Source organism: Ilyonectria robusta (genome assembly GCF_021365365.1).
Source record: "Ilyonectria robusta strain PMI_751 chromosome Unknown BGZ61scaffold_23, whole genome shotgun sequence".
Taxonomy (NCBI): domain Eukaryota; kingdom Fungi; phylum Ascomycota; class Sordariomycetes; order Hypocreales; family Nectriaceae; genus Ilyonectria; species Ilyonectria robusta.
The window spans coordinates 437,086-463,150 of NW_025764457.1; the positions used below are offsets into that span (position 1 = coordinate 437,086).

Genomic DNA, 26,065 nt, shown 5'->3' on the forward strand with positions numbered 1-26,065 from the left:
GCTTACTTAGTCATGGCAGTCATCGGCTGTGACGCCCATTTCCTTCACTCTCATAGCCCTTGGGAGTGCATTCCATTCATTTCCCGTAAAAAGCCCCTGAGCATCTGGACCCAAGTCAAAGTTCTCGTCCAACTTCCTCTTCAGACCAACCGCAGACTTCCAGCCTTTCTGGCTATCACGAAGCCAGAGACGCATCACGTACCTCTGCTTCCAGACGTCATCCATTGAATCAGTCCATGTCGCTCGTGCATGCAGCATGGCGTAGTTGTTGATGAAAATCATGTCTCCAGGCTCAGGCGTCAGTCGCAGGCATGTTGCCTTGGCAGCTTCCTGGATGACTACCAGAGCTCGACGCTTTTCAGGAGTCAAAGGCGGCGCATCATCCGAGAGATCGTATGCAGGGTTTCCACCAACAAAGGTGGCCGCAAAATTGATTTGGAGATGATCATCTTCAAACGCAAGCAGGGGACGATTGAACACTCTAGTGATCTCTTTGTTTACCTCGGGCCTATGATAGCGGAACGTGAATTAGCCCTTATGAAACATGGGCCGTATTGTGAGGGCTATTACCTAAAGGATCTCTCCCAGTACCAGTCGTCTGCCAGTGCCTTCAAGACCTCGGGTTCCCTTTGGGCAATGTAGTTGTACACCGATGAGATTGAAGCGATGTACTGCTCACCGCCAGAGAGGGGAGTGCTCTGAATAAACATGGATAGAATATCGCCGACGTCGATGTCTGTGTGGAAGGTCATTGACACTGCAAGCTCCAATGGCTTCAGTTTATCTCCCATAGGATTGGCAAAGGACCTGTCTCGAATGTGATCTTCGTTACATTGTCATTAAGGATGCAGATGAATGCAAGGGATTCGTCTTACTCACCGATGTTTCTGGCCCGTTCATCGGCCACATAGCTAGTGATGCCAGCATACGCTATGACTCTCTCTTCCTCCGTGTAGCGGCTTGTGTCAAGCCCCCGAATTCGATGAAACCCACGTCCATCGTAGACGCGACTAGTGATCGCTCGAAGTCTCGACGCCAGTTCCTCGGACAGTGGGAACGTCTCTGGATTTGCGAATCCTCGTGCCAACCCCAGCCCTAAGTACGTTGTTAGCCATGTCCCTTAAATAGCTGAGTGGAGCGTGCCAAACCTTGGAAGTGTTTCACCGCTGCTTCTATGTCGGCAATGTCATCCGACGACAGATGCTCGTCAAAGAGGGCTGGGTTGGTCTCCAGTTCTGCACCAACCCAAGCCATCTCTCCGGAGATGACCTCAGTTGGGAAACCCGGTGGAATTGACGCGGCCATGGTATTATCACGCAATCTGGTCATGAATTTGTAGAATCACTAAGGTCTTGGTTGTTGTGAATGCACGAACCGCGGTAGACGACGGAATGCGTCGGGCAGGTCTCCCTTTCTAGCTGTCTTAAATCACGCGATCCTCCGTCACTTCAGGAGACGCCAGATTCCCACTGTCCTCTTACGATGAAAGTTCCGATTGGATCCAATGTGTCACTGGCTCGTGGGCCATTCATCACTAAGTGCAAACCTGGCCCAAATGCGATTGCAACCCTCCTACTTTCCAAGCCTCTTGTTATTGACACGTATCCGCCACGATGAACCAATGGAGAAGTTGGTACTACAATTACAACGTAGCATACGGCGATTGTTGCAGGTGAGACAAGTTGAGTTGCCATCATTGGCCCCGCCACCATGCCTACTGCAGTTCTCTGACCTGTGATAACCTCCCCGCCCTCCCCGGTGACGTGAGTGATTTTTAGAAGTGGTTCGCATCTGTGAGTGACGCTTTGACTCAATCTTCTGTTGAAATGAGGCTCCCTTGGCACCTCCCAAACGACCAATGAATTGCACCTATTCCGCTCGCCTGACCTTCGTATCACACCGAGTGTATGCAGTGGATGGGATCACGAGGTTCTGAGAAACCAGCTCATTCAAATGCCAAGGTCATCAGCTTGGTGGCTTCTCCAGTAGGACATAGAGGTATTTGTACTTTGCAAAATAGGGCGGACTGGCGCAGGACAGGATTTTCTCGACAGACGGGAGGTACCGCTAGCTATTGAGTCGGTCCTAATCTGTGAAGCAGATACGTGTTGCTCCGTCCCGGATAGTTGCAATTTGCAACGACGATTGTTTACCAAGTTGACTCATTGACTGATTAAAGCAGTATGTTGCAATGCAGTCCTAGAAAGACACGAGAAACATCCACCTCGTGGCTAGGACTGAGTTGAAGAGTCTCACACATTCCATCACAATTGACATAACTGATGTATCACGAGGCTTAAAGGACGAACGAAACGGAGGAATGCAGTGCTAATGCTACACTGATTGCAAGTCACCTTGCAGGAAATTACATTTCCTGCAATAGTTCCCAAACTTGTCTTGCTGCCGCTTCCTCTTCTCGCCTGCTATTTTCGTAACCTGCTTATGCTTGGACCTTGGATGGAGCGTGGCCTGATCAAAGTAAGTAACCATGACACAGAGGTGCTCCTCACTCCATAGCCAGTTTGCGCCGCGCACGTCGCCATGTGTTACGTGTTACGCCTGCGCCTCTGATGACTTGGACGGAACGCTCCGCCCCCAGATCCTTCTCATGAACATAATCCGCGCCCCACGACGTCAGCATCATGTGAAACACTATCGCTTATGGTGGGGTTGCAGGGTGAGATATGCAGGGTGAGATACGCAGGACGATATACGCAGGACGATATACGCAGGACGATATATATACTATCTTATCGGGTAAGATACTTAAGTATAAGTCACTCTGTAAGTAGGTATTTAAATAGGTATTATATAGATTACTTATAGTTATAGGCTATAAGTTTCTATATAGTTTTATTTTATTTATTTTATTTATTTTATTTATTTTATTTATTTTATTTATTTTATTTATTTTATTTATTTTATTTATTTTATTTATTTTATTTATTTTATTTATTTTATTTATTTTATTTATTTTATTTATTTTATTTATTTTATTTATTTTATTTATTTTATTTATTTTATTTATTTTATTTATTTTATTTATTTTATTTATTTTATTTATTTTATTTATTTTATTTATTTTATTTATTTTATTTATTTTATTTATTTTATTTATTTTATTTATTTTATTTATTTTATTTATTTTATTTATTTTATTTATTTTATTTATTTTATTTATTTTATTTATTTTATTTATTTTATTTATTTTATTTATTTTATTTATTTTATTTATTTTATTTATTTTATTTATTTTATTTATTTTATTTATTTTATTTATTTTATTTATTTTATTTATTTTATTTATTTTATTTATTTTATTTTTTATTATATATAATATAATAATTATAAATATAAAGCTTTATTAAAACTTTTCTCCTACAACTGCACTGCACCTCAGGCAACATCCGCATGAGCACCTTCCTTTGCCAGTCGGCTGCTGATTCATCAATCACTTCCTCTTCGGCCGCTGCATGCTTCTCACTGCCCTCTGTCCTTCTTCACCTCCCCCTTTGCCTTTGGGTCCTTGGTATTCTGCAGCAGTCTTCCTAGACTCTTCTCTCGCCTCATCTCAGACGCCAACGGCATTCCTCTCTCACTTATCCTATTTTCTCACCTACACTTCGAAAATGGGCACCTGTGTCCCACTGCCTCCGCCAGATCTGGGCAGCCTGAGGGTGGCCACGCCCGACGACGTCATGCGCATCGGCATCGTTGCTACAGCGGCGTTTCGGTATTCGCCTCTTTTTCGCTGGGAGAGACCAAACCATGACCAGTACCCCGACGACACCCTGTTATCATACCGCACTCAGCTCAAGACCGCCATCCAGAGCGACGACTTCATCGTCCTGGTCCAAGAAAGTGCCTACCAACCCAATGAAAGCGAGCGTACCGAGGCCATTATCCCCGCCAACAATGGTTGGACTCCTCCCGATGCTGGACAACAAGTCATCGTCGGTGTTCTGAGTGTAAAGCTGGAGCCTGACTCGCCAAGAAAGGGCCAGCTCAAGAATCACAAAGGTGATGACTTCAGTTTGTCTCCTTTCGCTGCTGCCGCTAATCAACTCCCCCATTAGGCACGTACCCAGATCTTCCAGACTGCGCCGGACGAGATCTCAATCGTCGACATTACGATTCTTGGGGCTCCCTTGTGGGTTCGGTGAGAAAAGAGTGAGTCCAATGTAATCCTCGCCCTTCACGTGCAACCATCGGCTGACAGAGCATGCCCTTTGCTCTAGACACCACTGTCATGGAGATTCGATTGTCAGCATGATTGTGGTCCATCCAGCGTATTGGAAGCACGGGTATGGGACTGCCATGATGAAGTGGTCACGGGATCTGTCCAAGATTGACTCCGTTGCCCAATGTGTCAGTGCCGCACCAATGTCAGAGCCCCTTTTCATTACCTTGGGCTTTGAGACTGTGTGCCGCATCACAGAAGATGGTGATGACGACGATCCTGAAGGAGTCAGCACAGCGTTGCTGGAGTATCGCCCTAGCGAGTAAGAGGAGCGACTCTACTCTTGTTATTGTGTCGGTTGCCTACCTAGATACGGAGTGACTTGTACTTGAGTACCTTACTTGCCCAACAAGGTAGTGCGTATATTGTGCTGTGTATCTCACCCCGCAACCGCACCATGAGCATGTCAGCTGGTGCCTTATGTGTCCCCCCCCCCCCATAGCCCGATGACCCGATGACACCAACGAAGAGCCTCATTCTCCGACTTCCGTAATCCGTAACTTAACTCATATAGTTGCCGCTTCGGATCATCGCCATCATTGAGCACCGAGTCGTATACTTGTCGGCATCCCGCTTCCGATCATACCTCACCCACCATGGCCGAGAGGTCCGAGCATCATCTTGGCTCGAGCAACCAGCCAGACCCAGAATTCATCCTGGACTCCATTGGCTGGGAAGAGCATGACTATGACGGAGCCGACTTGGAAGCCATATTTGCAGAAATACAGGCTTCATTAGAAGTTCCTGCGGTGGAGACTTCTGGTGGTAGCTCTCAACTCGAAACCTCGGTATTCAGTCGCGAAGTTGCTCAGTCCCTACCGACTGATGTCATCCGAAGTTCGCGTTCGTCGCCATTTGCGCTCGTTGTACCGCTTCAGGGAGATGTTCCCTCCCAGTCATTGCACTCCGGCTCAATCGGCTCCTCGCGACTTCCGCATACTCCTCGTCACGGGTCCTCGTCCATGTTGTCCACCAGAAATCAGATTGCCGACCTCCGCACACCTAGTACTGATGGTCCGAATAGTACTTTAACTCCTTCAATACCTAAACGAGTGACCCCAATCTCCGAGGACCGCGAGGAACCCCTTGAAACAACACCCCCGGACCAATCTTCGTCCTTCATGTCTATGAATGACGGGTCCTTTGGGAATTTTCAGCCTGAAACTACAGATCTCAACCTTGGGCAATTCAGCCTAACAACCAATAACCTTTCTTCACTTTCTCCTAGAAATCTTTCTTATCATAGCCCTAGCAATGCCGATATTCTCGGCTTCAAAGCCTTCCTCCAGGATCCACATTCAAGTCCCTATACTCAATTGAACAATTTAGAATCCCGCCAAAATGACACCGCTAATGTCATTCACGAAGGAGCAGACTTCCAAGCGAGTTTCAACGACACCCAAACCTCGAATCCTACTGTGCACGCGGCAGACTGGCAACTCAAGAGGCAGCTCCTACCAAAGCCATCCTCCAGCCAGCATTCTTCCACTTTACTCTCCAAACCCCCATCTTCTCAGTCCAGTGTTAGGCCCTCACCAGTCAGCTTAGCAGTACTTCCGGCAAAGGGGAAGCGGAAGCGAAATCCGGAATATACCCGTGAGAAAATTAAGAATGTCAAACGGGGCAAAGCATGTGTGAGATGCCGGATTTACCATGAGCAGGTGAGAACCAGGTGCCATCATTGCCTTGGAGTCTTACTAAATAGGCATCATCTAGTGCGACGAAAACACCCCTTGTGCACGCTGCCGCTCGCTGGAAAACAGTGCAAAGACGTTTCTACAACCTTGCTACAGAGAGCCTCTTGACGCTATAGTTCCTTTCAGGGCGGGAAATGCCAGGGCGGGAAAAGTCAGATCTGAGCGAATGCAGCCCCAATGGTGCGGAATAGATACAGCAGTCAAGACTGTGTCCCTTTTTTACCCATTCAAAGCACGAGGAAATGCGCAAGGGTTCCATTTCTCCGTTCAGTGCCGCAAATTCCTACCCCGCGAATGGGACGTCCTCGTCGAGCCATGGACTTTACATGATGGTGAAATCGTCCGGTTAACATCAACACCATATGCCTGCGTATGTATCTTTCAGTCTCTTCTTACATTTATTGATAACCACAGTATGATGTAGAGACAGGAGCAAAAGAGTTGGGACGCTATCTCGAAAATTGCAAGTCGGCACTTCTAGATGAGGCAGCAATGGGCATTGAAGACGATCTCCTCAAGATCGGCATTATCGAAGCAGAAAAATACGCATTCAAGTATCCCGTATGGTCTACTCTTACATCGTTTTCCGTAGTCAAACTTAACACTATTTTAGGCATCTGCCGTGTCCACAGCTATGAACATCAGAGCTGCCAGCCATTTTTCGAAGACGCGGATGAACGTCGGAGGGCCCAACGTCCTAGAGCTTTCTTACTATGATGACAGCCGCATAAAGAATGATGACAAGGTACCAATACCGGCAGTCCTTGATTACCAAGTTGACTACATGGCAATTCAGTACATGTTTCAACAGATGAGGCTGGTTGTACAACGGCTAAAGAAGCTTTTTTTCGGACCAAAAAATGGCTCTTCTTGGTACGAAATCTATCTCACTGCCTTTATTCTGCTCTGCAGCCTTGAATCAATCCATTCCAGACAAGTTGAGGTTCTTGCTCGATTCGCTGCAAAGGTAGGCTACATTTGTCTTGCGTACTACTGCGAAATGTCATTTCGCTAAGCAGGGCTAGGATGATGACCTCCTTCCTCAAGTCAAAGCAACGGGAATGACCATGATACAAGAATGGAGGCATTCTGTCAAAGTTCTCATCTATTATTTCAGATGTATACTGAAAGGAATGATACCGTTTTCAGCCGAGTGGAGCGAAAAGCATGTCGCGCAACTACGACGTCAGTGCTCTTTGGACGAGGATGCCATAGCGTACCTTCGTCGTCTGTCCACCATTATCAATGGCAGAGGTAAGATCTTTACTAAAACAATAACCCAAATTCTAACAAGCCCTAAAGAGACAGAGTTGCAAGTGGCAAGTCAAGATGATCTTGACAACTTCTCTGCGAAACCTTTAGCTTGGATATCTCGGCTATATGTGTTCAACGATCTTTGACGAATGGTCTTGATGTAATCGCTGTTAGTTTTGGCCTTTTTTTAAAGCATATCTTCGAGGGACCTCTGGGAGGCATAGTTAAATCGAGTCCTTAGATCTTAATATAGAAATTGCAGCAAGACGGTTGATTGTACAATGGGGGCTAGCCAAACGGCAAGATTTCAATGACGACTTATGGAAGCACTTAAGACAAACCAAAGTATACCTAGTACGATATCGATTCTATTACTGGCGGAGTTTGCGAAGTGTCTCTATAGGCGCAGGTGTCGGCATGTCGTGAAGGCGCGATGTTGGTTGTGCAAGTTGTTGGTTGTTGGTCCTGCGCGAGAAGGTCCGTGATGACGCGGATAGAAGTCACGGTTTAGCTTGTTTCAAGAAACACAATCAGCCTATCATGGTGCAGATTTGGGATAAAACGGAGTTCTCTACATATTAAAGATACGAAGTTGTGAGGACCGAGTGGTCTAAAAGCTTTTCACTCTCGAAGCGAGGGAAATTACGGGGTGAAAGGAGGAGCGCAGTGTTCCCCAGCCCATGGCCAAAGGATGCTCAGCCCATTCAGCCCTGGGTTTAGCGTGCACGACAACGAATAATATGCGAGTTAACGACAGGTAAGATGGAATGTCAGGCCATTTTTACATGAGCTCGGACGTTTCAACAGGGTCAGACATTTCGACCAACTGTCAATCCCACTCCTCACTCCAACACACAACCTCGGAAGTTCCAACGTAATCACGATCCCCCAGATCTGAATCACAACTCTGAACATCTTTCGCGACAACGAGTGAATCTGGTACGTAAATCACTAGTCATTTCCATTGTACACACTCTGATTGATGCAGTAGAGCAAGTCCACAACACACGCCAATACGTCTCATTATCCCATTCCTCTTGCTCTCGCGGTTTTGTCGTTAGTCTCGAGTCACTACGGACAACATGGCTCGGAGCATGGAGTTCCCCATTTGCACCATATGCGGTATGATGCTTGAAGAAGGGTCCTTTCTGGAGAGACTCAATGGCCATGTCAAACGTCACTGCTCTCTCAGGCCCTTGCTGGCGGCATTACGAAAAGGGACCCAGCTCGATGGAAATACCAGATGATATCATCGCTCATTTTTTTGCTATTACAACATACTCATCAGAACTACAATTAATACCCAGCGGCCGAACCGTCATCCCCCAACTTGGGTACAACGTTGATCAGCCTCTTAACACTGACCCGATCGCTCGCCAGGAATGGTTTTTTGGCATACATACTGCATGTGAGGAAATTGCCAATCAGATTATGCAGAGTTCTCTCAAATCTCAGATTCGATCCCCTGCCAATCTTTGGATGACGCTTGATCGGCGATGCATGAAAACTCAGTCGCAAGGAGTGATGAACGTGAGCATGAATTTCCTCCCTAATATTCCAGAGAACCGGCCAGGAGAACCACTCAAACTGGGCCTCAGTCGCTATTATATCCCCAATGGATGTATCTATAGGTTGTCAAATGAACGAGACGGATGGGTACGTAGACTTATCCTTCTAGCCTCTACAACGCTAATTATGTGATGATAGTGGGATGATGATCCATTACACATTCCGAATCTGACAAGTAGTCTTGTGTCCGCGTTGGAACAAGTCCAACCCCCTCACATGACTCTCCGATTTAGGAGCTATTTTGCGATCTTACCCCAGGAGATCCAAGATGACATCAAGGATTTGGTCATGTCATCACTTATGCATGAACCCTTTACCCTAGATTGCAATTATCTAGTCCCGCAATCTTTTTGGAAGAGCCTTTTTCTTCAGGTTCCATTTCTTTGGGATGTTGATGAAGACATTATCAACAAAAAGCTGCTGCCCATAATGACAGGGAATGAGTGGAACTGGGAGAAAATCACTCGACAAATCCTAACTCCAGTTGAAGCTTTGTTCCCAGAATATTGGGAAGAAGTCGAATGGGACTATAATGACGTAGGGCTAGTTGTCCCTCCCGGCTTGAATAACCGCCATCGAATCTGGCAGATTGTTGAGGAGATGTATCCTAATGATGTGGAAATGGAACACTGCGGATAATGGGAAGAGAATTACGAAGTCTTGATGGGGTATAGATAGCGAGATTCGGTTATTTCCGCTCAATTCCATTGTCAATTTCCCTTGAGTACTAATGCCACCCGATTCCAGCATCTGAACTGATTTGACGTTTTGTCCTTAAGATCGCACCGTTACCATCGAGCTATGCGTTGCCAATAACACCATCTTGTTCAATGTAGCATAATACACACTGGGCAAAGGATTCCAATCCAGCTGTCGATTATAACGAGAGAGTCTTGTTCACCTGCAGCCCCGTTCGGATACATTCGCTGCCTACAGTTGGCTGTTGGTTCAACACAACGCCACTCTATCTAACCAGGTGCTGATAGGGCATCTCATGTTACCGCTCCGCAAACTCCATGCCATGCTTAAATCCTGTTTATTTCGTATTTTTTATCTCATGCTGGTTCATCCGATGTCAGCGTGGACGGGAATCACAACGGTAGCTAGACTCCACCTCCACACGTGGGAAAATCACCGCTTAGGCTAGGTCTCTTTTAAAATAGACCGGACCCCCGTCAGGCCCGGCAGCGTGGCAAGCGAAATTCCGGGCTCCATTCCCCTGTTTGTAAGAAAAAAGGTGCGCAAAGTGACTGGTGCTTAAATTTGGTCATGGAAATCACGCTCCATTACAAATCCGGGGTCCGTGGATCCCGCGGCCGGGGCGATTGAGTGTTGTGGATGGAGGCTGAGCTGGGAAATCCACTGCGCTTTATTGCCAAGGAACCCGCGAGTCAATAGAATCGGATGGTCTCAAACAAATGTCGCATTAAGCTCCTGATCCACCACGACAAGTGCGTAAAAGGTAAAGGAGCGTCAGGCCTCACCCGAATCTCGCCTGGCGGGTACGACCAGTCCAACAGGAATCAACCAGCTATGGCGAAGTTTCCGGAAAACTGGGTCGTCTCTAATAATAGCATCTGCTTTAAGTCTAAGCGTGTTGGTCTTAATCAGGACCTTCAATCACAGTCTGCCTGTGCTGAGGATTATCCCACATGGGGCCACGCCGTGACATCTTCTGTCCTCGGTGGCTCGTTCAAGGCTAGGTCAAGCCAATCGGTATCTACGGAGACTCTTGTCAATGGGTCACATCCCAATTCCGAGAAGTGACATGGGCCATTCGAAAACTGAGCCACGTCCAAGCGTGTCTTGGCTTTTCTATTATTAGGACGAGAGACTGCTCTACTCCAGATCAGCCGGACGTCTACCAAACGATAAATAACATTGCGGCGGGGGATGATTGAAGAAAGCAGCAGGCGAAATTAGACCCCTTGTTCAACAGCTTCAATGTCGCCGATAACGCATTCACGAGAAACGACCGCCATGTCTACGGCACCCATCAAGTTCGACCCTCACGGCGACGTCAAGCTACAAGTTGGTCGACGGGAGGATTCAGGCCAAATCATATTCACGGCCTGTTCTCGAACTCTGGCTCGCGTCTCTCCGGTGTTTGAGCGCATGCTATTTGGCAACTTTGCAGAGTCGAAACCGAATACCACGTCTGGCAAGAAGGAGTGGATTGTCAAGCTGCCCGCAGACAAAGCTGTTCCGCTTGCGGTGTTTATGTACATTTCCCACGGCCATCTTCACCGAGTGCCAAAGACGCTGCCCATCGACGAGCTGTACGACCTCACGACGTTGACCAATTACTACGACAGCACCCGGATACTGGGGCCTTGGGTGCATACCTGGATGGAGTCAGTCGAAGAGGACGTCAGGGACTCTCGGACATCCATGGTAAAGGCGCTCTGGGTTTCATGGGAGTTTGGTCATCGGGATTTGTTTGAAAGAATCGCGCACAAGATGTTGATGGAGGCCGATGGACCTATTGGCGCCGACGACCCTACTTTTCAAGACTTGAGCATGCCCCCAGAGATCATTGGTATGTACCTTACGGGCTCAAAGACGCAGAAGCTAACTCGGAACAGAGAGGATCGACGCAATCCGTCTTGATACGATTCAGGAACTTCTCGACGTCTTCCAGGACATGGTAGATCATCTCATCGTGGTCGACGAGAAACCCAGGTGGTGTCGCCACGCAGAGTGGATGGGTCACCACCGATGCGAATCCATGATCCTCGGCTCAATGACATTCTGCCTTGCCCGCGCAGGTCTTTGGCCACTCCCGCATCCAGAAGACGTCCAAGTCAGCATCATAGGGCTGTATCGAAAACTGACGAGCCTGATTATCCACGACATTGGCAAGGCGGGCGAGAAGCCCCTCATCGATCATCGCCAGTGCAATCCCGGGCCTTTTCTCTTGGGCCAAGTCAGCAAAATTATCAACGACATCGAACGCCCGGTGACGGAGATCCACCGGAAACTGATGGAGGAGCAGGTTCAAAGGTTGCATCAATGACGCGTCTTGGTGCGCGAGTTCAACGACTGATTATATGCATAGCAAGGTGTTTGGTTCAATTGGCATGGGGTAAGGCGTTCTGTTATGTATTGTATTTGTATCAACACGAGAATAGGTCATGAATGTACTTGGACAACCGGAAAAGTAGGCTGTGTATAAGATCAATGCATTGTTGAAACGCATTCAATCAATTTCTGTCACGAGGAACATCACCTGACGAGTGTGGAGGCCGCCGACGCGTCGTGTTCCAGATCGTCTTCTGTCTGGCTAGTGCTGCTCATGACATCACGGTCAGATCCACCGCATGAATGGACTCAATCCTTTGTCGGCCTCACATTGCCATTGAACTGAGAGTTGTCTCGTCTTCTCCACCGCTTCTGAGTCGGATTCCGAGCTTGGCATGCCTCGTCTGTATCATACCAAGTCCAAGACGGGATGCAAGCGTTGCCGAGCGCGGCGGGTAAAGGTGGAGTAGAAGACGCACTCTTTACTTGGCAGGGGAATGCTAACCAACATGTTGTCTTACAGTGTGATGAGTCTCGGCCGACTTGTGTAGGTTCATTGTAGATCTTGCCAAGGCCTATCTAACATGTCGCTACAGGGTAGTTGCCGTCGTCACAAGGTAGAGTGCACATACGATCGAGAAGAATCTGGCAATGCAACACATGCGAACGGAGCAAGTGGCCAGAATCACAGCCCGTCAATTACAGAGAGCCGTGAACGCCGTCGTCGAGAGCTCGAGCTGCTGCATTTCTTCACAGTCCAAACGACTCGCACACTCTCAAGCACGCATGTTCCGGAACTACTTGAGACCTGGTCGGTGGATGTACCAAGGTTGGCACTCAGCTATGATCCTCTACTCGATGCCATCATGGCCTTTTCGAGCCATCACATGGCACGTATAGCCAAGACGCAGGAAAAGAGGGAAGATTACTTGACTCTACGCTCGTTATACCTAGAATCAACGCTCCACAAACACCGCCAAGCAGTAGGGGACTTGAGTAGAGAGAACGCAGACGCGGTAAGCTTCACGACGGTGATACTTACAATCGATGCGTTTGCAAACTTGCGAGAGCGCCAGTTGGAGCCGTATGAGCCTCCGATCCAGTGGATTCAGATCTCCAGAGGCGTCGGGAGCGTCTGCAAGTTGGCCCTGGACCTCATCAAAGACGACGACGACGCCAAGATCCTGCCGCTCATTGACACGATGATGCCCTTTATCGGAGTGTACCATTCGAAGCGGAAACAAAATATCGCGCTATTTGCGCGTCTGCTTGTTCCCCAGGACGGAGAGACGGTGGATGCAGACGACATGCAAGCCTACGAGACCACGGCCAGTCTTCTCGGCTGGATTCTCGCGGGCCACAAATCGGGCGAGCACCTCAAGATGTACTGCCGCCGACTGACGACGTTCCCCGTCCTGCTCCCCGACCGTTTCATCACGCTGCTAGAGCGACAAGATCCACGGGCCTTGGTGTTGCTGGCGCACTTCTTCGCGCTGGCGTCGCACGCAGCCGAGTTTTGGTGGATCGGTGAGGTTCCATGCAGGGAGATTTGCGCTATCCAGGGCCACCTCAGCCCTGGATGGCAGGGAATGGCTGCAGAGTGCGTTCAAGCAGTCCAAGCACATGCGCCCGGTAGGGCTGAGCAAGGGCTTCCACAATAAAGCCAAGAGGCCAAGAGGCCAAGATGAAGCCAAGAGGACCAAGTGGAGGAAGGATATGCAAAAACACCTGCGTCAGCATTATGTGGCGGAGTTCTTTGGATTATTTAATGTGTGATGGAGGCACGGAAGAGCGGCACGTAGAAATCTCCAATACAACCAAACCCCAGATTAGACATCGCCACCGCATCTTCGTTGCCTCACTCGCTCGGTCATCGGCTCGCTATCGTTTAGTGCCCATTTTTCTGGATCTCTCACTCGCAGACAGCCTCCACCAAGACGCAGTCTGAGACTCAGGACAGCCAATAGACTGCCAGATGGACAATGGAAGGATCTGCCCTTGAATCTGCCTCCCGCTCGGTATCGTTTAGATGGTGGTGGAATCGTCAAAGGCCTCCATGGCTGTTATGACTGTGTATCATCTCTGATATAAAGGGGATACAAATCAGCCAGGCTCGCGATAATTAGAATCATCAATAAACCGAGCTTTAGACTTTTATCTCCGTCTTTTTGCATTAAGATACGACGACTTTGTCGGGTCTTCCATCGCGAATTCCTCCTCCAGCCAGTGACCTACCCTAGACTCGACCTACTCTTCAACGTCAACAGCATCATGGGCAACGTTTCTATGGCCGAACTTGCCATCTATACGACTCTCAGCATCCCTACACTTTATATTCTCGTCAAGCATGGCCCACCGGGATACTTGGGGTGGTTTTATCTCATCACCTTCTTTTCGCTTCGGATTATAGGAGGGGTACTGTCTTTGACTGGTAACTCGGCTGCCAGCATTGTTTCCAACATTGGAATATCTCCTCTTTTGTTGGCAGCTGCTGGTATCCTCCACGAAGCGCAAGTCCCAAACGTCAACCTTACAAATAACCATCAATGCTAACAGCTTTCGCTAGGAGAGTCTATAGAAACCGAGACCTCGACCCCAAGATAGAGTGGATCAAGGTGCTGTTGTATCACTTCCATGTCACCGGCGGAGTAGCCCTGCTCGCAATCGGGGCATCGCGCCTCCAAGGCAGCAACCCAGCGCCGAGCGACCTGACGCTCGTCAAAGTCGGGCTGGCAATCCTGACTGTGGCCTGGGTTGTTCTCGCAGGTTGGGCCGGTGTCTCGCTACGCCCTCTCGCAAGCTTGAATGTGGCCAACCCGCAGCGGGCTGGAACAATGGTATGTATTCCGAGACGATGGCTCTAGGGAATGGTTCCAGGGAGTGTTCCAGGGAATGATTCCGGCAATGGTTCCAGGGAATGACTCCAGGCAATAGATTCGGCTAACACTTTCAGCTACTCTTCTCCGTCCTCTTCTCCGCCATCTTCATCGGCATTCGCGTCATCTACTCCCTGGTCACAGTGACGTCAGGCGCTGCGAGCATCAACCCAAACACAGCCTCGCTCGCAGTTCAAGTCCTGTTACAGTTGCTGCCCGAGCTTATCGCAGCCCTGACTTTCGTCGCTGTCGGCGCTTCCACTCGAAATGTCTGGGGTGCATCAAAAGCGGAGGCTGGTCGGGGTCCGCAAGCGCCGCATGATTCAGAGCTCAAGGGCCGCAGGCGGACGGCCGATGTTGTGTAATTTAGTCCAGATACTGCCAAGATAAGGGTTCTACCTGCGTGGACTGAAGTACCTGTACCTGCGTACTCCGTACATAGTAAGATTATAGATGCTTATCGTTCGTTACTACAGATACGACGAACGGATCGTCACACTGCATTTGTCTCCCCACCCCCACTTGGTCCTGGTTGCACACCACCATGCGGTACTTCGTATTGCCGGGCGCGATGATCTCTGCCAAGGAAAAGAAGTTCTTTCGGGGATCAGCTATTTACGCGAAGCTCGTCGTGAAATGAGGTCCCGTGGTTCCAAGCGTGTGCCCCACGCACGCAATCGGGGGGCAATTGGGCTCGTGTTTTGGACATGGAAGTTTGGCCGAAGAGAAGAGTTTTTTTCCTTTGGGCAATCCACCAGACGAAACCCGATTGAGGAAGAGACGTGAAAAACAAAAATAAAATAGCCTCCGCGCAAATTTCTCCCCTCCCGCTAGCCCGGTGTTTATCTCGGGCGGGCTGGCAAGCCACCCTGTCGCTTCCGTGCAAAGGTCTGTCACAAACGTGGGTTCTTCCGGCGCGGAAGTTTCGCCGCATGCAGCAGTGACGTATTGAGAGCGAGGAGTGACATTTGGAATGACATAGGGAGTGCATTTGGAGTGACATTTGGGATGACATTTGGGGCTTACGTTTGAGATGTTACGCGTGGGCTGTGACGTCTTGTGAAACCTAGACGATTGATTGTCGGGGTATGATGCAGAAAACATTTATCGATTGATCGTCATTATTCTAATTCGTCTATAGTACCAGTACTTCTTACATTATTCTTACTCTTACTTTGAGCCAACATCTATTGACAGATGGGGAACATTAAATGTGACATTCTTGGTCGAGTAGTAGGCCTCAGAGCCCCAACTCATGTATCCAATGTAGTCGGAGGAGGACGGAAAGTCAGCATAGTCGGCGTCGCCGCTCTTGCCCAAGGTCATGACCTCCTCAACCAGGGGATATAAATCTCCCGTGAAGGTGTCTACAATATCGAAGCAGTACCACGTGATGACAAACTGTTTGCTCTCGTTTTCATCGAAAAACAGACCACTGCGGAATGAATCAGCAACAGGATTCAAGGTGAAATGGATAAAATGACTTACAACTTGACGTTGTCGATGGTGACGTTTTTTGCGGATGCGACTGCGACTGTGTTTTTCGTCATGCCAAGGGGTTGGGTGGCTGTTCCGATAGCGGCAAACCACACCATCAGTTCGTGGGACGCTTCAGTACTGTTTCCGGCCTTGGTGCTGTCGCTGTCCAAGAACATATCCATGGCGACGTTGGCGTTGAGAGTTACCGCATCGAGCTTGTCGATGTCGACCTTGTCCGATGCGTTGTTGCCGACGCCATACGTCCACTCAAAGTCAATGTCCATGCTGCTAATCGCATTGATCTTGAGGGGGAAGACATCTTCCACCTTGATGTTAGGGAAAGCGTGCACAGGCAGCTCGGTATTGCCCTGGGGATACTGCCATGTCACGGACCATTCGGGTGCCGTGGTCTTGGTGGGATAAGTGTTGTTGTTCCTCGTCCAGACCTGGATCGCGGTGGCATGTTAGCAAACGGGTGATTTGCCAGTGTGGATGCGGTCGCGTGCAGAGCCCGGTAACCGGCATGAGTGACATGATGCCAGCGAGCTGACAGGGCGGGCGATCATCAAGCCGCAGTGGAGACGGCTGAGATCCGGAAAGGCGGGGACGGAAGGGCAAGAGGAAAGGGAAGGGAAGGGTTAATTTGCTATTAGGTGGATTTGGGCAGGGAAAAAACGGAGTAAAAATGGGTAGACGAAAGAAGAGGTTTGCAACTTACGTCCATGCAGAGACCACCGTCTTTACCGTCCCATCCCCACTGGTTAGGGTTCACTGCAAGATGCGCTGTCAGCCAATGTTCTGTGTTGGGCAAGCCACGGGGAGGGAGAGAATGCAGGTGTCTCGTGTACAAGTGTGCATGTCGAGGTGCATGTCGAGGTGGATGGGACAACAAACGAACATGGGGAAGAGGAGGGGAATGGAGGCACACGGATAGTCGGTCAATCAGAGAGTCGGTCAGATAGAGACAACTCAGCCAGACGGCCGGACAATCAAGCCAGTCAGACAAGTAATCAAGCCGACCAGACAAGTAATCAAGCCGGCCCAGCCAGTAAGCCGGCAAGCCAAAGCCAGTCAATCACCCCGACGACCCCGCGACGCCATCGCCGGCGTGTAGCACAACAACGGCAGACGCGGTACAACGGCATTGTGGTGTGACGAGTGTCCTGTCAGGCTTGGGTGGGCGGACGACAAATCGACGAGGCTTGATTGACGAGGCTTGATAGACGAAGCCTGCATGCCAGGTGCGGTGCGACTTAAAGAAATGGTACTTACGCGTGTAGTTTTGGCCCTTGGAGTCCGGGTGAATACCAAACGACTTGTCGCAGTTCTGCACATGAGTGAACTTGTTGTTGCTGGGCGTTTTGCCGGGCTGGTCATCGTCGCCGCCGAAGATGGGCCCTCCGCCCGTGGCGTCCTTGTGCTGCTGGAGGCCGAGCAGGACGCCCAGCGTGATGCCGATGGGCAGGGCCAAGAGGACGAAGTTGACGAGGAATCGGACGCCCATGGCGGAAAGCGGGCGGAAGCGAGCGGGAGAGAGAGAGGGATGACGAAAAGACTCCAAAAAAGGCCGAGCGATTAGGTGATTCCAAGAAAACAGCCGGCCAGTTTCCTTTGTCTCCTTTTGTCCTTGTTGTTCGTCTGCCGTTGCTGTTCCCGAAGCGAGCGATGCGCGAAAGAAACGAGTGTGAGGACTGTGATCCGGGGGACCAGCAGCAGGCAGCAGATAGCAAGCGGACGGTTGTAGATAGCAGGATGGAACAGCAAACCAAGGCCGCAAAAAAAGCAATCAAAGGCGGCGGCAAGGGGGTTGCAGCGAGCGAGCTGGGTGCAGTATCAAAGGGGAGGGAGAGAAAGGAAAAAAATGGGGAATGGAGATGGACGCGGCCGTCGCAGGAATAGTACAAAGAACGACGGGAAACCCACTGCGACGAGACGAGACGAACCGGACCGGATCAGTCAAGTTTGGTTGGTGGTGCTGTGCAATTCGATTCGCTTCAGGCCAGTTGTGCGCTCGAACAGAGGGATGGCTTGTTTTCTTCATTCATGTCTTTGACGCCGTCCCCCTGTTTTTCCCTCCGTCCAGGCCCACGAGTCCGTCACTCTCTTTTCCACTTTATTCCTCGCCTTCGCCTCCCCCTGGAAACGCCCGGGCGGCAAACCCAACCCATTGCGAGGCGTGGGTTGGTGGTGCCTCCAAAGTACGAAGTACCTCGTACCGCGTACCAGTCCGCCCGCCCCTATGGAGACGCAAGCTCATTGTTGGTCGAATGCCTGGTGGACTGGTGGGGTGCTAACAGGGAATCGTCTGATGGATGGATCCTGGGCTGCGATGGGACAAGCAGCGGCGATTACTGATGTCAGACGCATAGTTTATCCCGCTCCACCCACACGACAACGGCCCACACGCCTCCACGAGCAGCCCGCAGAGCTTCCAGGGCCTCACGCCTCGTCCAGGGGGGGGGGGGCGGCAGGGACCCCTGGTTGCCCTGGCAAGGCTTGTCTGGGCTTGTCCAAGGCTTGTCGACGGCTTCGTCCAATGCCGATATGCCGAAGATGCAACCGAGCCCCACGCGTCTAGAACCGTTCGGGCCATGCTGTCAGATAACAGATCCAATTAAGTTTGGTCTGGAGCTGATGCTATGCCACGACCGGGGCTTGGTCTAGAGAGCAGGGCCAAACCACCAAGTTCCCGGGCAGCTGAAGGCCCAGTTGGGACGTGTTCAGGGGGGGTGTTCCACCCCTGCAGGAACATCGTATTTTTGCTTCCGCCGGCGGGGCCGCTGCCTCCTGGCCGATCTCCGCGATACGAGGAGGGAATGCTACTGGAGCCTTGGGGGGCAAAAAAAATGTAGGCCATGTCCGTAGAGTCCGCGTGCGTCGTAGCCATTGCCAGTGCTATACCCCCCCCCTCGCGTGCCCCGTGAGCCCGTATCGATGCCCTGGACGGCTCTACAGCCCTGTTTGCGTAGGGGAGGGAGAGAGGGGGAGGGGGATTGACGGAGAGGCATGTCATGCTACGACGTAGTATGCCATACTACGCCTTGCGTTCGTCGCTTGTAGAGCTCGCCTAGATCCAAGCCGGACAATGAATGGCTGAGGTGTATTCCGGCCATGTCTGAGAACAAAAGCTGAATTGAAGTCCACTAGAACCCACTACGAGCCCACCGCGCGAGCCAAAGCACGCCTGAAGAAGGCCGGGAATCGAGCCAGAGCAGAAGCAGCCGGTCCAGCTGAGTCGTCGAACTTAGGCCCCCCCCCGGCCGGTACCTCTAATTTCACGCACGTCAGGGCGCCCGTTGGCCGTACTCTCGTTGGCCACCGGGCCGTATTTTGTGGTTATTCGTGACAGCTCCGCGCGCTCCGACTGGAGACATAGGAGGCTGGCCCTAGGGGGGGGGATGGATCCATGCCACAGGGACCCAGGCCGGCGTTTCGTCCGCATCCATCCCGTCCCATCTCATGCCCAGCCCCAATCCCATCATCCCTCGTGTTGCTGGCTTGGCTCTGTTTTTTCCTTTCTTTCCTGTCGACCTGTCGAACCGTGGGCTTGGTATTTACCATCCGTTCATATCTCATCTGCGCGGTGACACAAGATTCTTCACACAGTCGGTCGTTCAACTACACACACGTACACACTCGCACGCACACTACTACCACACACACCTCCTCCTCCTCCAACCCCCATCACACACACACTCTCTCTCTCTCTCCCACACCTCGTCTCGTGGGATCGTTTCCGTCGTTCGTTAAAATCCGGAACAAGAGAGACAAACCTTCGTTGCCAAGCACGCGCCGCCGCTGCTTGCATCATTCCACCCTGAACCTACTACTGCCCGTCCGTCTGCAGCCCACTCGCCCCGACGCATGCGGCAGGACTACGAAGCCGGCAGTATGAACGGGTATCAGGGATACCGCGAGGGGGACCAGGAAAGGGAATATAGAGAAATGGTCGAGATCGACGTCCAGCAACACCATCCGCAACAACACCAACAGCAGCAGCAGCAGCAGCCGCAGTACTTCCAGGACCAGCACTTCCAGCAACACCAGCAGCAACCTGCCCCGGCGTATCAACACTACGAGCAGCCCTACGAGCAGCAGCCGTACGACGACCCCCAGGCACGCTCCGGCGACCAGCAGTATCCCCAGCAGTATCCTCAGCAGTCGCAGTCGCAGCAACGGCCGATGCGGCCCACGCCCGCCCACGTCGAGGACTACTCGTACGTGTCTCCGGAATGGCCTCTGTCTGCCGGCGGGAGCCCCAACCCGCAGTACTTTGCTGATACGCCCGGCGGCTCTCGCTCGGGCACGCCGTCGCTGAGGAGCGGCCGGGCGACTCCCCTCGACGCGCCGCATCGTCACCCGCACTCGTCGGTCGATTGGAGACCATCCAGCCTCATGGTAACTACTCCCGCACCCTCCGCCCCGTCCGCCCCCTCCGACACGACCACGCTCGCTGACCACGATTCCGACAAGCAGAACCAGAGCCACCTCAGTCTCGCCGCTCTGCTGCCGGGATCGACGCCGGGATCGTCGCCGCCCAATGCCTCCAAGGACTTTGGCGAGCACCACTCGATCCAGCAGGTGCACAACCGCGACGACGTGGAGATCTGGAAGGGCTGGAAGCGCCATCTGTACACCATGGTGCCGTTCCTGACCATCATGAACACGCTCCTGTACCTGGGATACCTCGCTCTGCGCATCATGTGCGTCATCTGGGCGCAGAATGCTCAGAACGCCGTCTACGCCACTGCTTGGATCTTCATTGGTGTCGAAGTGGCCACCGCGATCCCCTCGCTCATGCACAACACCTGGACCATGTGGTCGATGAAGAAGCGCCAGCGCCCGAAGTTGAGACTGACTGGCAACGACTGCCCGACCGTCGACGTCTTCATCACCTGCTGCGGCGAGGAGGATGACCTCGTCATGGACACGGTGCGAGCCGCCGCCGACCTGGACTATCCCACCGACCGATTCCGCGTCGTCATCTTGGACGACGGCAAGTCGGCCGGTCTCGAGAGCGCCCTGCAGTCTCTGTCTCACCAGTACCCCAACATTCACTACATTGCGCGTCTCAAGGTCCCCGGTGTGCCGCATCACTTCAAGGCCGGTAACCTCAACAACGGTCTGGACCAGATGCATCTTCTCCCCGGCGGCGCTGGACAGTTCATGGCCGCGCTGGACGCCGATATGGTAATTCCCCTCAATGGCTTGAAACAAAGTCCAGATTCTAACTGTGATAGATTCCCGAGCGAGACTGGCTCCGTGCTGTCCTTCCTCACCTGCTCGTCGACCCCAAGATGGCTCTCGCCTGTCCCCCCCAGCTCTTCTACAACACGCCGCCTTCGGATCCCCTCGCCCAGAGTCTCGACTTCTTCGTCCACGTCATTGAGCCCATCAAGGACGCCCTCGGCGTGGCCTGGTGCACTGGATCCGGCTACGTTGTGCGCCGCGAGGCCCTCGACCAGATTGGCAACTTCCCGCTTGGTTCGCTCGCCGAAGATGTCGCCACGTCGACGCTGATGCTCGGAAAGGGCTGGAAGACTGCCTATGTTCACGAGCCGCTTCAGTTCGGAACCGTCCCTGAGGATTACGGTGGTCATCTCAAGCAGCGAACCCGATGGGCCATTGGAACTGTCGACACGTCGTTCAAGCTCAAGTTCTGTCTTTACGGCGACAAGGTCAAGGAGATGACCTTCGCGCAGCGCTTCTCGGGTTTCCTGTACGCGTCGCTCAGCATGTACACCATCCTGCTCACCATTTCGCTCTTCGCCATCCCCATCATCCTCGTCATGGGCAAGCCGCTGGTGGCCTACGCCAACAACGAGCAGCTGCGATGGCTCATCTGGGGCTGCTTCGCGTCCGTCATCAGCAACCGCCTGTGCGAGTTTGTGCTCTTCATCCCCGCCGGATACCACACCGGCCAGCGCGGTTCGCGATACCAGCTCTGGATGTCGCCGTACATTGCGCTGTGCATCATCCGCTCCTTCATCCTGCCCACCTGGCTCGGCGGCCAGACGCAGGCCTTCAAGCCTACCGGTTCTCTGGGCTCGGCGCTCAACGAGCGTGACGCGAAGCTCCGCAAGGGCATGTTCCGCCGTCTCTGGGGCATCCTGTTCAACTTTATGGCATTCTTCCACCTGGCGTTTGTGTATCTCACGCTCGTCGGCCTGGTCATGACGACGTACCGCTGCTTCTACCGCGAGCGCAACTCGGACCTCTACGACACGCTCATCAGCCTGCTCACGCACGCCTTCTGGCCGCCGCTGACCTTTGTGTTCCTGTGCAGCTCGCTGTGGACGCCCATCTCGTACGCCATCGACCCGCCGACGATGCCGGACCGCGAGGAGCTGCTGGACCGCGATCCCAAGACGCGAGTCGCGCACCCGACGCGCTCCAGCAAGAAGATTGCCTTTGGCGGGCAGGCGGCGTGGTTCGAGTTCGAGCTCACCTTTACCACTGTCTACACGATCCTCATCTTCGTGTGCTCTTTCATTTTTTACAAATCCTCCTAAACCCTATTAATGACCTGTCACGATAATGTACGAGGGGGGCGAGGCGGAGCCCCGGAGAATTCCGCAGCAATTAGACAAACACACCAGCAACAAACACACTACTGTACGTAGCCAATAGATAGAGGTCGCCCTAGACGGGAGACGCGAGAACATCGAACATCAACAATACACAGACGCAGATAATTAGCATGAATTGGATAATTGAAATCAACGACGGGGAGTCTGTCTGCTTTATCAAAGGGAATGTTTTGACTAGCCGCCGCCTCCGTGACCGCCTCTACTAAAATCCCCTCCAAAAGCCGCCTTCAACACTTCTCCTCCACCCGCCCGCATGAATACCTCGGAATCGGATAGAGTTGCACACAGGGAGCCTTCAGGGATCGCACAGGGCCCTCGGCGACCTCTGCAGGTGCCCTCCACGGTGTGGCTTGCGACAGGGGGGAAACATGCAGATATAACCCGAAGGGCCCGCTGACAGCACAGGCGAGAACGATTGGCACCGTGTAATCCGTGCAGGCGGCGGGCGACAGGGATTGCAACCAGAAATGTTTGTTGAATTTTCCGGCTGCCTCTTTGCATTCTCGCCATTTTTTTTCTTCTTGTTTCTTTTCCTGTGAGCGAGCGAGCGGTGAGACAATCGGCTGCAAGCCGGTGGAGATTGTGTCGGAACGCGCACGTATGATGGGTTCTTGGGCTGCCAGGGCCGACGCTAAAATAAGACGATTCGGTGTCTTCATGCAGATCCAAGTGTTGCAATCCAGGCACATGGTTCGGCCGTGCCACAGGTATTTTTGTAGCTTTTCGTAGCTTTTCGTAGCTTTTTTGGAGCTTGTGAGGCGGCCGAGCTTCCTCAACCAAAATGCGCCGTGTTCCTGTACAACCCGGTTCGCTCCACTGTATCTGGGTCTATCTGGGTCTATCTTGGCTCCATCTCTCCATGTTGCTCCTCTTCTCGGGAGTTCAAGTGGCTCCATCTGGGTCCACGATGCTCAGATGCGGCGCCGCAGTTGGCCGTGCCCTTCTCTTCCCTGCTTCTCTCTGCTCGCTTTCGCTCTCTTGGCGCTCTTGGCTCCCTTGTCTCTTCCTTGACTCTCTCGCCCCAACCCTATTCCCCTCCGCCTCAATGCTTCTTCTTCCTCCTCCTCCTCCTCCTCCTCCTCCTCCCTCTCCAGGATTTCCCGCATTGTGGACCCGGCATACTCGCTGCGTGGCCAAACGGCCGCCGTCTCATTGGCCGCTGCTAAAGTGTCGGGAGTCTGGACCCCTATTTTCGAGATTGGCGTTGGGACAGCGGAGCCTCGTTTGGTGCTATGGCTTGATTAGGCCAAGACAACGGACCCTACCAAGTTAAATCTGTCCCCCAGAGGCCGAAGATTTTTCCACTTCTCTTCTCCTTCACAGCTTTAACCAGTGTCGATTCCGCCATTGGAGCCCATTGTCAGCTTCTCTAGATTTCATTTCCTTCTCGCACACAGCTAGGATCCATCATGGCGGTCCGGCAGCGCACCTACTCGACCACCGCTACTATGGTGGTCGAGAAGCCCGAGGTGAGCTCTACTTTACTCTACTCATTGAACGCCTGCTAATTCAATCCCAGTTCACAACCTCAGAACCCGTTTTCCCCGACATCAAGACCATCAAGGATGCTATCCCCGCCCATTGCTTCCAGCCGTCGCTGGTCACCTCGTACTACTACGTCTTCCGCGACCTGACCATGGTCTCGGCCCTCGTCTGGGCTGCCCTCACCTTCATCCCCTCCATCCCCGACCCGTACCTCCGCGTCACCGCCTGGATGGTCTACGGCTTCGTCCAGGGCCTCATCTGCACCGGCATCTGGATCCTGGGCCACGAGTGCGGCCACGGCGCCTTCTCCCTGCACAACAAGGTCAACAACATCACCGGCTGGGCCCTGCACAGCTTCCTCCTGGTGCCCTTCTTCTCGTGGAAGTTCTCGCACCACCGCCACCACCTCTACCACGGCCACATGGAGAAGGACATGGCCTTTGTCCCCGCCACCGCCCCCAAGACGTCCCGCCAGACCCTGTTCGCCGGCATTGGCCTCGAGGAGCTCTTTGACGACACGCCCATCTCGCAGATGCTGCGCCTCATCGGCCACCAGCTCTTCGGCTGGCAGATCTACCTGCTCTTCAATGCCACCTCGGGCAAGGGCTCCCAGCAGCGCGAGACCAAGGGCCTCGCCAAGTGGTTCCGCGTCAGCCACTTCGACCCCACCAGCGCCGTGTTCCGTCCCAGCGAGGCCATCTTCATCTTCCTCTCCGACGTCGGCCTGGCCATCATGGGCACCGTGCTGTACTTTGTCGCCCAGAAGATTGGCGGCCTCAACACCTTCCTCCTCTACGGCGTGCCTTACATCTGGGTTCACCACTGGCTCGGTAAGTCTCCAACCCTAAATCCCTAAATCGACCCGTTGGTCTGGCTTTCTAGCTTTCTAGCTTTGCGCGATTACTTACTCGACTCCTAGTGGCCATCACCTATCTGCACCACCACCACTCCGAGGTCCCTCACTACACTCCCGAGGGCTGGTCCTACGTCAAGGGTGCCCTGGCTACCGTTGACCGGGAGTTCGGCTTCATTGGCAAGCACCTCTTCCACGGCATCATCGAGAAGCACGTCATCCACCACCTCTTCCCGTACGTATCCCAGATCTGCCCCAACAAATCTCACACGCTAACCCAGTTCCAGTCGCATCCCCTTCTACAAGGCTGATGAGGCTACCGAGGCTGTCATGCCCGTGATTGGCAAGCACTACGTCCGAGACGACCGTAACTTCCTCGGCCAGCTCTGGTCCGTCTTCGGCACGCTCAAGTATGTTGAGCATGACCCCGCTCGCCCGGGTGCCATGCGCTGGGCGAAGTAAAGGGCTCATAGACGAGTCCAGCACCGGAGAAAAGATTTAGACGAACTTTGATAGAACGTGATAGAACTAGAATAGAGAAGACCTAGACATCTATGAAGCGACATTTTCTCTGCCCACTCATTGCCCTGAATCGATGCGCGTGTGTCGGTGAGTTCAACGCCAAAAACGCCGCGGCCGACCTAAAATCCTACGGCCCAGATTGAGCAAAGATTGATAAAGCCTGTCTACCCCATTGGCTGTGGAGCATGCAGGCACGTGGAATTCGCTCCTAAATTCGCTCGTACTTCGTATTCCTTCACCGACAAGAGGCCATCGCCAACTCCCCTTGCGAGGCCGCATGCAAAGCATCAGTCGCTTGAATCCACTCTTGAGCCCCGGGTTGAAGAGCCAAGCACATTTAGCCTAGTTTCAGAGACATGACAGAAGCAATTCTCGACGCAGGTGCGATCTGGCCTCTCGGATTTTCTGCCGACCTTGTCGCGGATGGCTGAAGAGGCGCTGGAGGTTAAGCCGAATGAAGCAAAAGATCGGCGGCGTGT

The 26,065-nt window shown here is 52.3% G+C and overlaps 11 protein-coding genes across 11 annotated transcripts; 8 read left to right on the plus strand and 3 right to left on the minus strand.

Moving 5' to 3' along the window:
• Positions 1-6: 6 nt before the first annotated feature.
• On the minus strand, positions 7-1,254 carry BGZ61DRAFT_497744 (uncharacterized protein; the record flags this gene model as incomplete). Its single annotated transcript, XM_046251196.1, has 4 exons — positions 7-508; positions 571-823; positions 880-1,095; positions 1,149-1,254. The coding sequence occupies 4 exons, from the start codon at positions 1,252-1,254 to the stop codon at positions 7-9; spliced, it is 1,077 nt and encodes a 358-aa protein (XP_046098974.1).
• A 2,375-nt stretch (positions 1,255-3,629) lies between these two features.
• Positions 3,630-4,506, plus strand: BGZ61DRAFT_537259 (uncharacterized protein; the record flags this gene model as incomplete). Its single annotated transcript, XM_046254511.1, has 3 exons — positions 3,630-4,020; positions 4,077-4,170; positions 4,239-4,506. The coding sequence occupies 3 exons, from the start codon at positions 3,630-3,632 to the stop codon at positions 4,504-4,506; spliced, it is 753 nt and encodes a 250-aa protein (XP_046098975.1).
• A 330-nt stretch (positions 4,507-4,836) lies between these two features.
• BGZ61DRAFT_537260 (uncharacterized protein) lies at positions 4,837-7,337 on the plus strand (the record flags this gene model as incomplete). The annotated part of the gene is made up of 5 exons (XM_046254512.1): positions 4,837-5,874; positions 6,352-6,498; positions 6,551-6,904; positions 6,963-7,191; positions 7,240-7,337. The coding sequence occupies 5 exons, from the start codon at positions 4,837-4,839 to the stop codon at positions 7,335-7,337; spliced, it is 1,866 nt and encodes a 621-aa protein (XP_046098976.1).
• A 1,015-nt stretch (positions 7,338-8,352) lies between these two features.
• BGZ61DRAFT_497746 (uncharacterized protein) lies at positions 8,353-9,399 on the plus strand (the record flags this gene model as incomplete). Its single annotated transcript, XM_046251197.1, has 2 exons — positions 8,353-8,847; positions 8,899-9,399. The coding sequence occupies 2 exons, from the start codon at positions 8,353-8,355 to the stop codon at positions 9,397-9,399; spliced, it is 996 nt and encodes a 331-aa protein (XP_046098977.1).
• Positions 9,400-10,740: 1,341 nt separating this feature from the next.
• Positions 10,741-11,776, plus strand: BGZ61DRAFT_497747 (uncharacterized protein; the record flags this gene model as incomplete). Its single annotated transcript, XM_046251198.1, has 2 exons — positions 10,741-11,299; positions 11,346-11,776. The coding sequence occupies 2 exons, from the start codon at positions 10,741-10,743 to the stop codon at positions 11,774-11,776; spliced, it is 990 nt and encodes a 329-aa protein (XP_046098978.1).
• A 297-nt stretch (positions 11,777-12,073) lies between these two features.
• Positions 12,074-13,925, plus strand: BGZ61DRAFT_459665 (uncharacterized protein). Its single transcript, XM_046246942.1, has 3 exons — positions 12,074-12,242; positions 12,305-12,328; positions 12,378-13,925. The coding sequence occupies exons 1-3, from the start codon at positions 12,177-12,179 to the stop codon at positions 13,440-13,442; spliced, it is 1,155 nt and encodes a 384-aa protein (XP_046098979.1). The 5' UTR covers positions 12,074-12,176; the 3' UTR covers positions 13,443-13,925.
• BGZ61DRAFT_108489 (uncharacterized protein) lies at positions 13,748-15,147 on the plus strand. Its single transcript, XM_046236903.1, has 3 exons — positions 13,748-14,291; positions 14,348-14,618; positions 14,735-15,147. The coding sequence occupies exons 1-3, from the start codon at positions 14,053-14,055 to the stop codon at positions 15,020-15,022; spliced, it is 798 nt and encodes a 265-aa protein (XP_046098980.1). The 5' UTR covers positions 13,748-14,052; the 3' UTR covers positions 15,023-15,147.
• Positions 15,148-15,827: 680 nt separating this feature from the next.
• BGZ61DRAFT_482966 (concanavalin A-like lectin/glucanase domain-containing protein) lies at positions 15,828-17,640 on the minus strand (the record flags this gene model as incomplete). The annotated part of the gene is made up of 4 exons (XM_046249436.1): positions 15,828-16,092; positions 16,146-16,582; positions 16,855-16,919; positions 17,409-17,640. 4 exons carry the CDS (start codon positions 17,638-17,640, stop codon positions 15,828-15,830), a joined length of 999 nt encoding a protein of 332 aa, XP_046098981.1.
• Positions 17,641-19,520: 1,880 nt separating this feature from the next.
• On the plus strand, positions 19,521-22,887 carry BGZ61DRAFT_459676 (family 2 glycosyltransferase). The gene is made up of 3 exons (XM_046246943.1): positions 19,521-20,534; positions 20,613-21,326; positions 21,377-22,887. The coding sequence occupies exons 1-3, from the start codon at positions 20,001-20,003 to the stop codon at positions 22,646-22,648; spliced, it is 2,520 nt and encodes an 839-aa protein (XP_046098982.1). The 5' UTR covers positions 19,521-20,000; the 3' UTR covers positions 22,649-22,887.
• Positions 22,864-23,869, minus strand: BGZ61DRAFT_459678 (uncharacterized protein). Its single transcript, XM_046246944.1, has one exon. It carries the CDS (start codon positions 23,620-23,622, stop codon positions 22,954-22,956), a length of 669 nt encoding a protein of 222 aa, XP_046098983.1. The 5' UTR covers positions 23,623-23,869; the 3' UTR covers positions 22,864-22,953.
• BGZ61DRAFT_459679 (fatty acid desaturase) lies at positions 23,722-25,638 on the plus strand. Its single transcript, XM_046246945.1, has 4 exons — positions 23,722-24,195; positions 24,246-25,041; positions 25,131-25,299; positions 25,352-25,638. Exons 1-4 carry the CDS (start codon positions 24,136-24,138, stop codon positions 25,524-25,526), a joined length of 1,200 nt encoding a protein of 399 aa, XP_046098984.1. The 5' UTR covers positions 23,722-24,135; the 3' UTR covers positions 25,527-25,638.
• The last annotated feature ends 427 nt before the right edge of the window (positions 25,639-26,065 follow it).

Bases quoted from the DNA above. Each gene is read 5' to 3' on its own strand.
- BGZ61DRAFT_459678 (XM_046246944.1), bottom strand. From the start codon at position 23,622: ATGGAGCCACTTGAACTCCCGAGAAGAGGAGCAACATGGAGAGATGGA.
- BGZ61DRAFT_108489 (XM_046236903.1), top strand. From the start codon at position 14,053: ATGGGCAACGTTTCTATGGCCGAACTTGCCATCTATACGACTCTCAGC. The intron at 14,292-14,347 runs GCAAGTCCCAAA...AGCTTTCGCTAG, and splicing joins GCTGGTATCCTCCACGAAGC to GAGAGTCTATAGAAACCGAG. The intron at 14,619-14,734 runs GTATGTATTCCG...TAACACTTTCAG, and splicing joins CGCAGCGGGCTGGAACAATG to CTACTCTTCTCCGTCCTCTT.
- BGZ61DRAFT_459665 (XM_046246942.1), top strand. From the start codon at position 12,177: ATGCCTCGTCTGTATCATACCAAGTCCAAGACGGGATGCAAGCGTTGC. The intron at 12,243-12,304 runs GTGGAGTAGAAG...GTTGTCTTACAG, and splicing joins GCCGAGCGCGGCGGGTAAAG to TGTGATGAGTCTCGGCCGAC. The intron at 12,329-12,377 runs GTAGGTTCATTG...ATGTCGCTACAG, and splicing joins ATGAGTCTCGGCCGACTTGT to GGTAGTTGCCGTCGTCACAA.
- BGZ61DRAFT_459676 (XM_046246943.1), top strand. From the start codon at position 20,001: ATGCGGCAGGACTACGAAGCCGGCAGTATGAACGGGTATCAGGGATAC. The intron at 20,535-20,612 runs GTAACTACTCCC...TCCGACAAGCAG, and splicing joins GGAGACCATCCAGCCTCATG to AACCAGAGCCACCTCAGTCT. The intron at 21,327-21,376 runs GTAATTCCCCTC...TAACTGTGATAG, and splicing joins CCGCGCTGGACGCCGATATG to ATTCCCGAGCGAGACTGGCT.
- BGZ61DRAFT_459679 (XM_046246945.1), top strand. From the start codon at position 24,136: ATGGCGGTCCGGCAGCGCACCTACTCGACCACCGCTACTATGGTGGTC. The intron at 24,196-24,245 runs GTGAGCTCTACT...ATTCAATCCCAG, and splicing joins TGGTGGTCGAGAAGCCCGAG to TTCACAACCTCAGAACCCGT. The intron at 25,300-25,351 runs GTACGTATCCCA...ACCCAGTTCCAG, and splicing joins GTCATCCACCACCTCTTCCC to TCGCATCCCCTTCTACAAGG.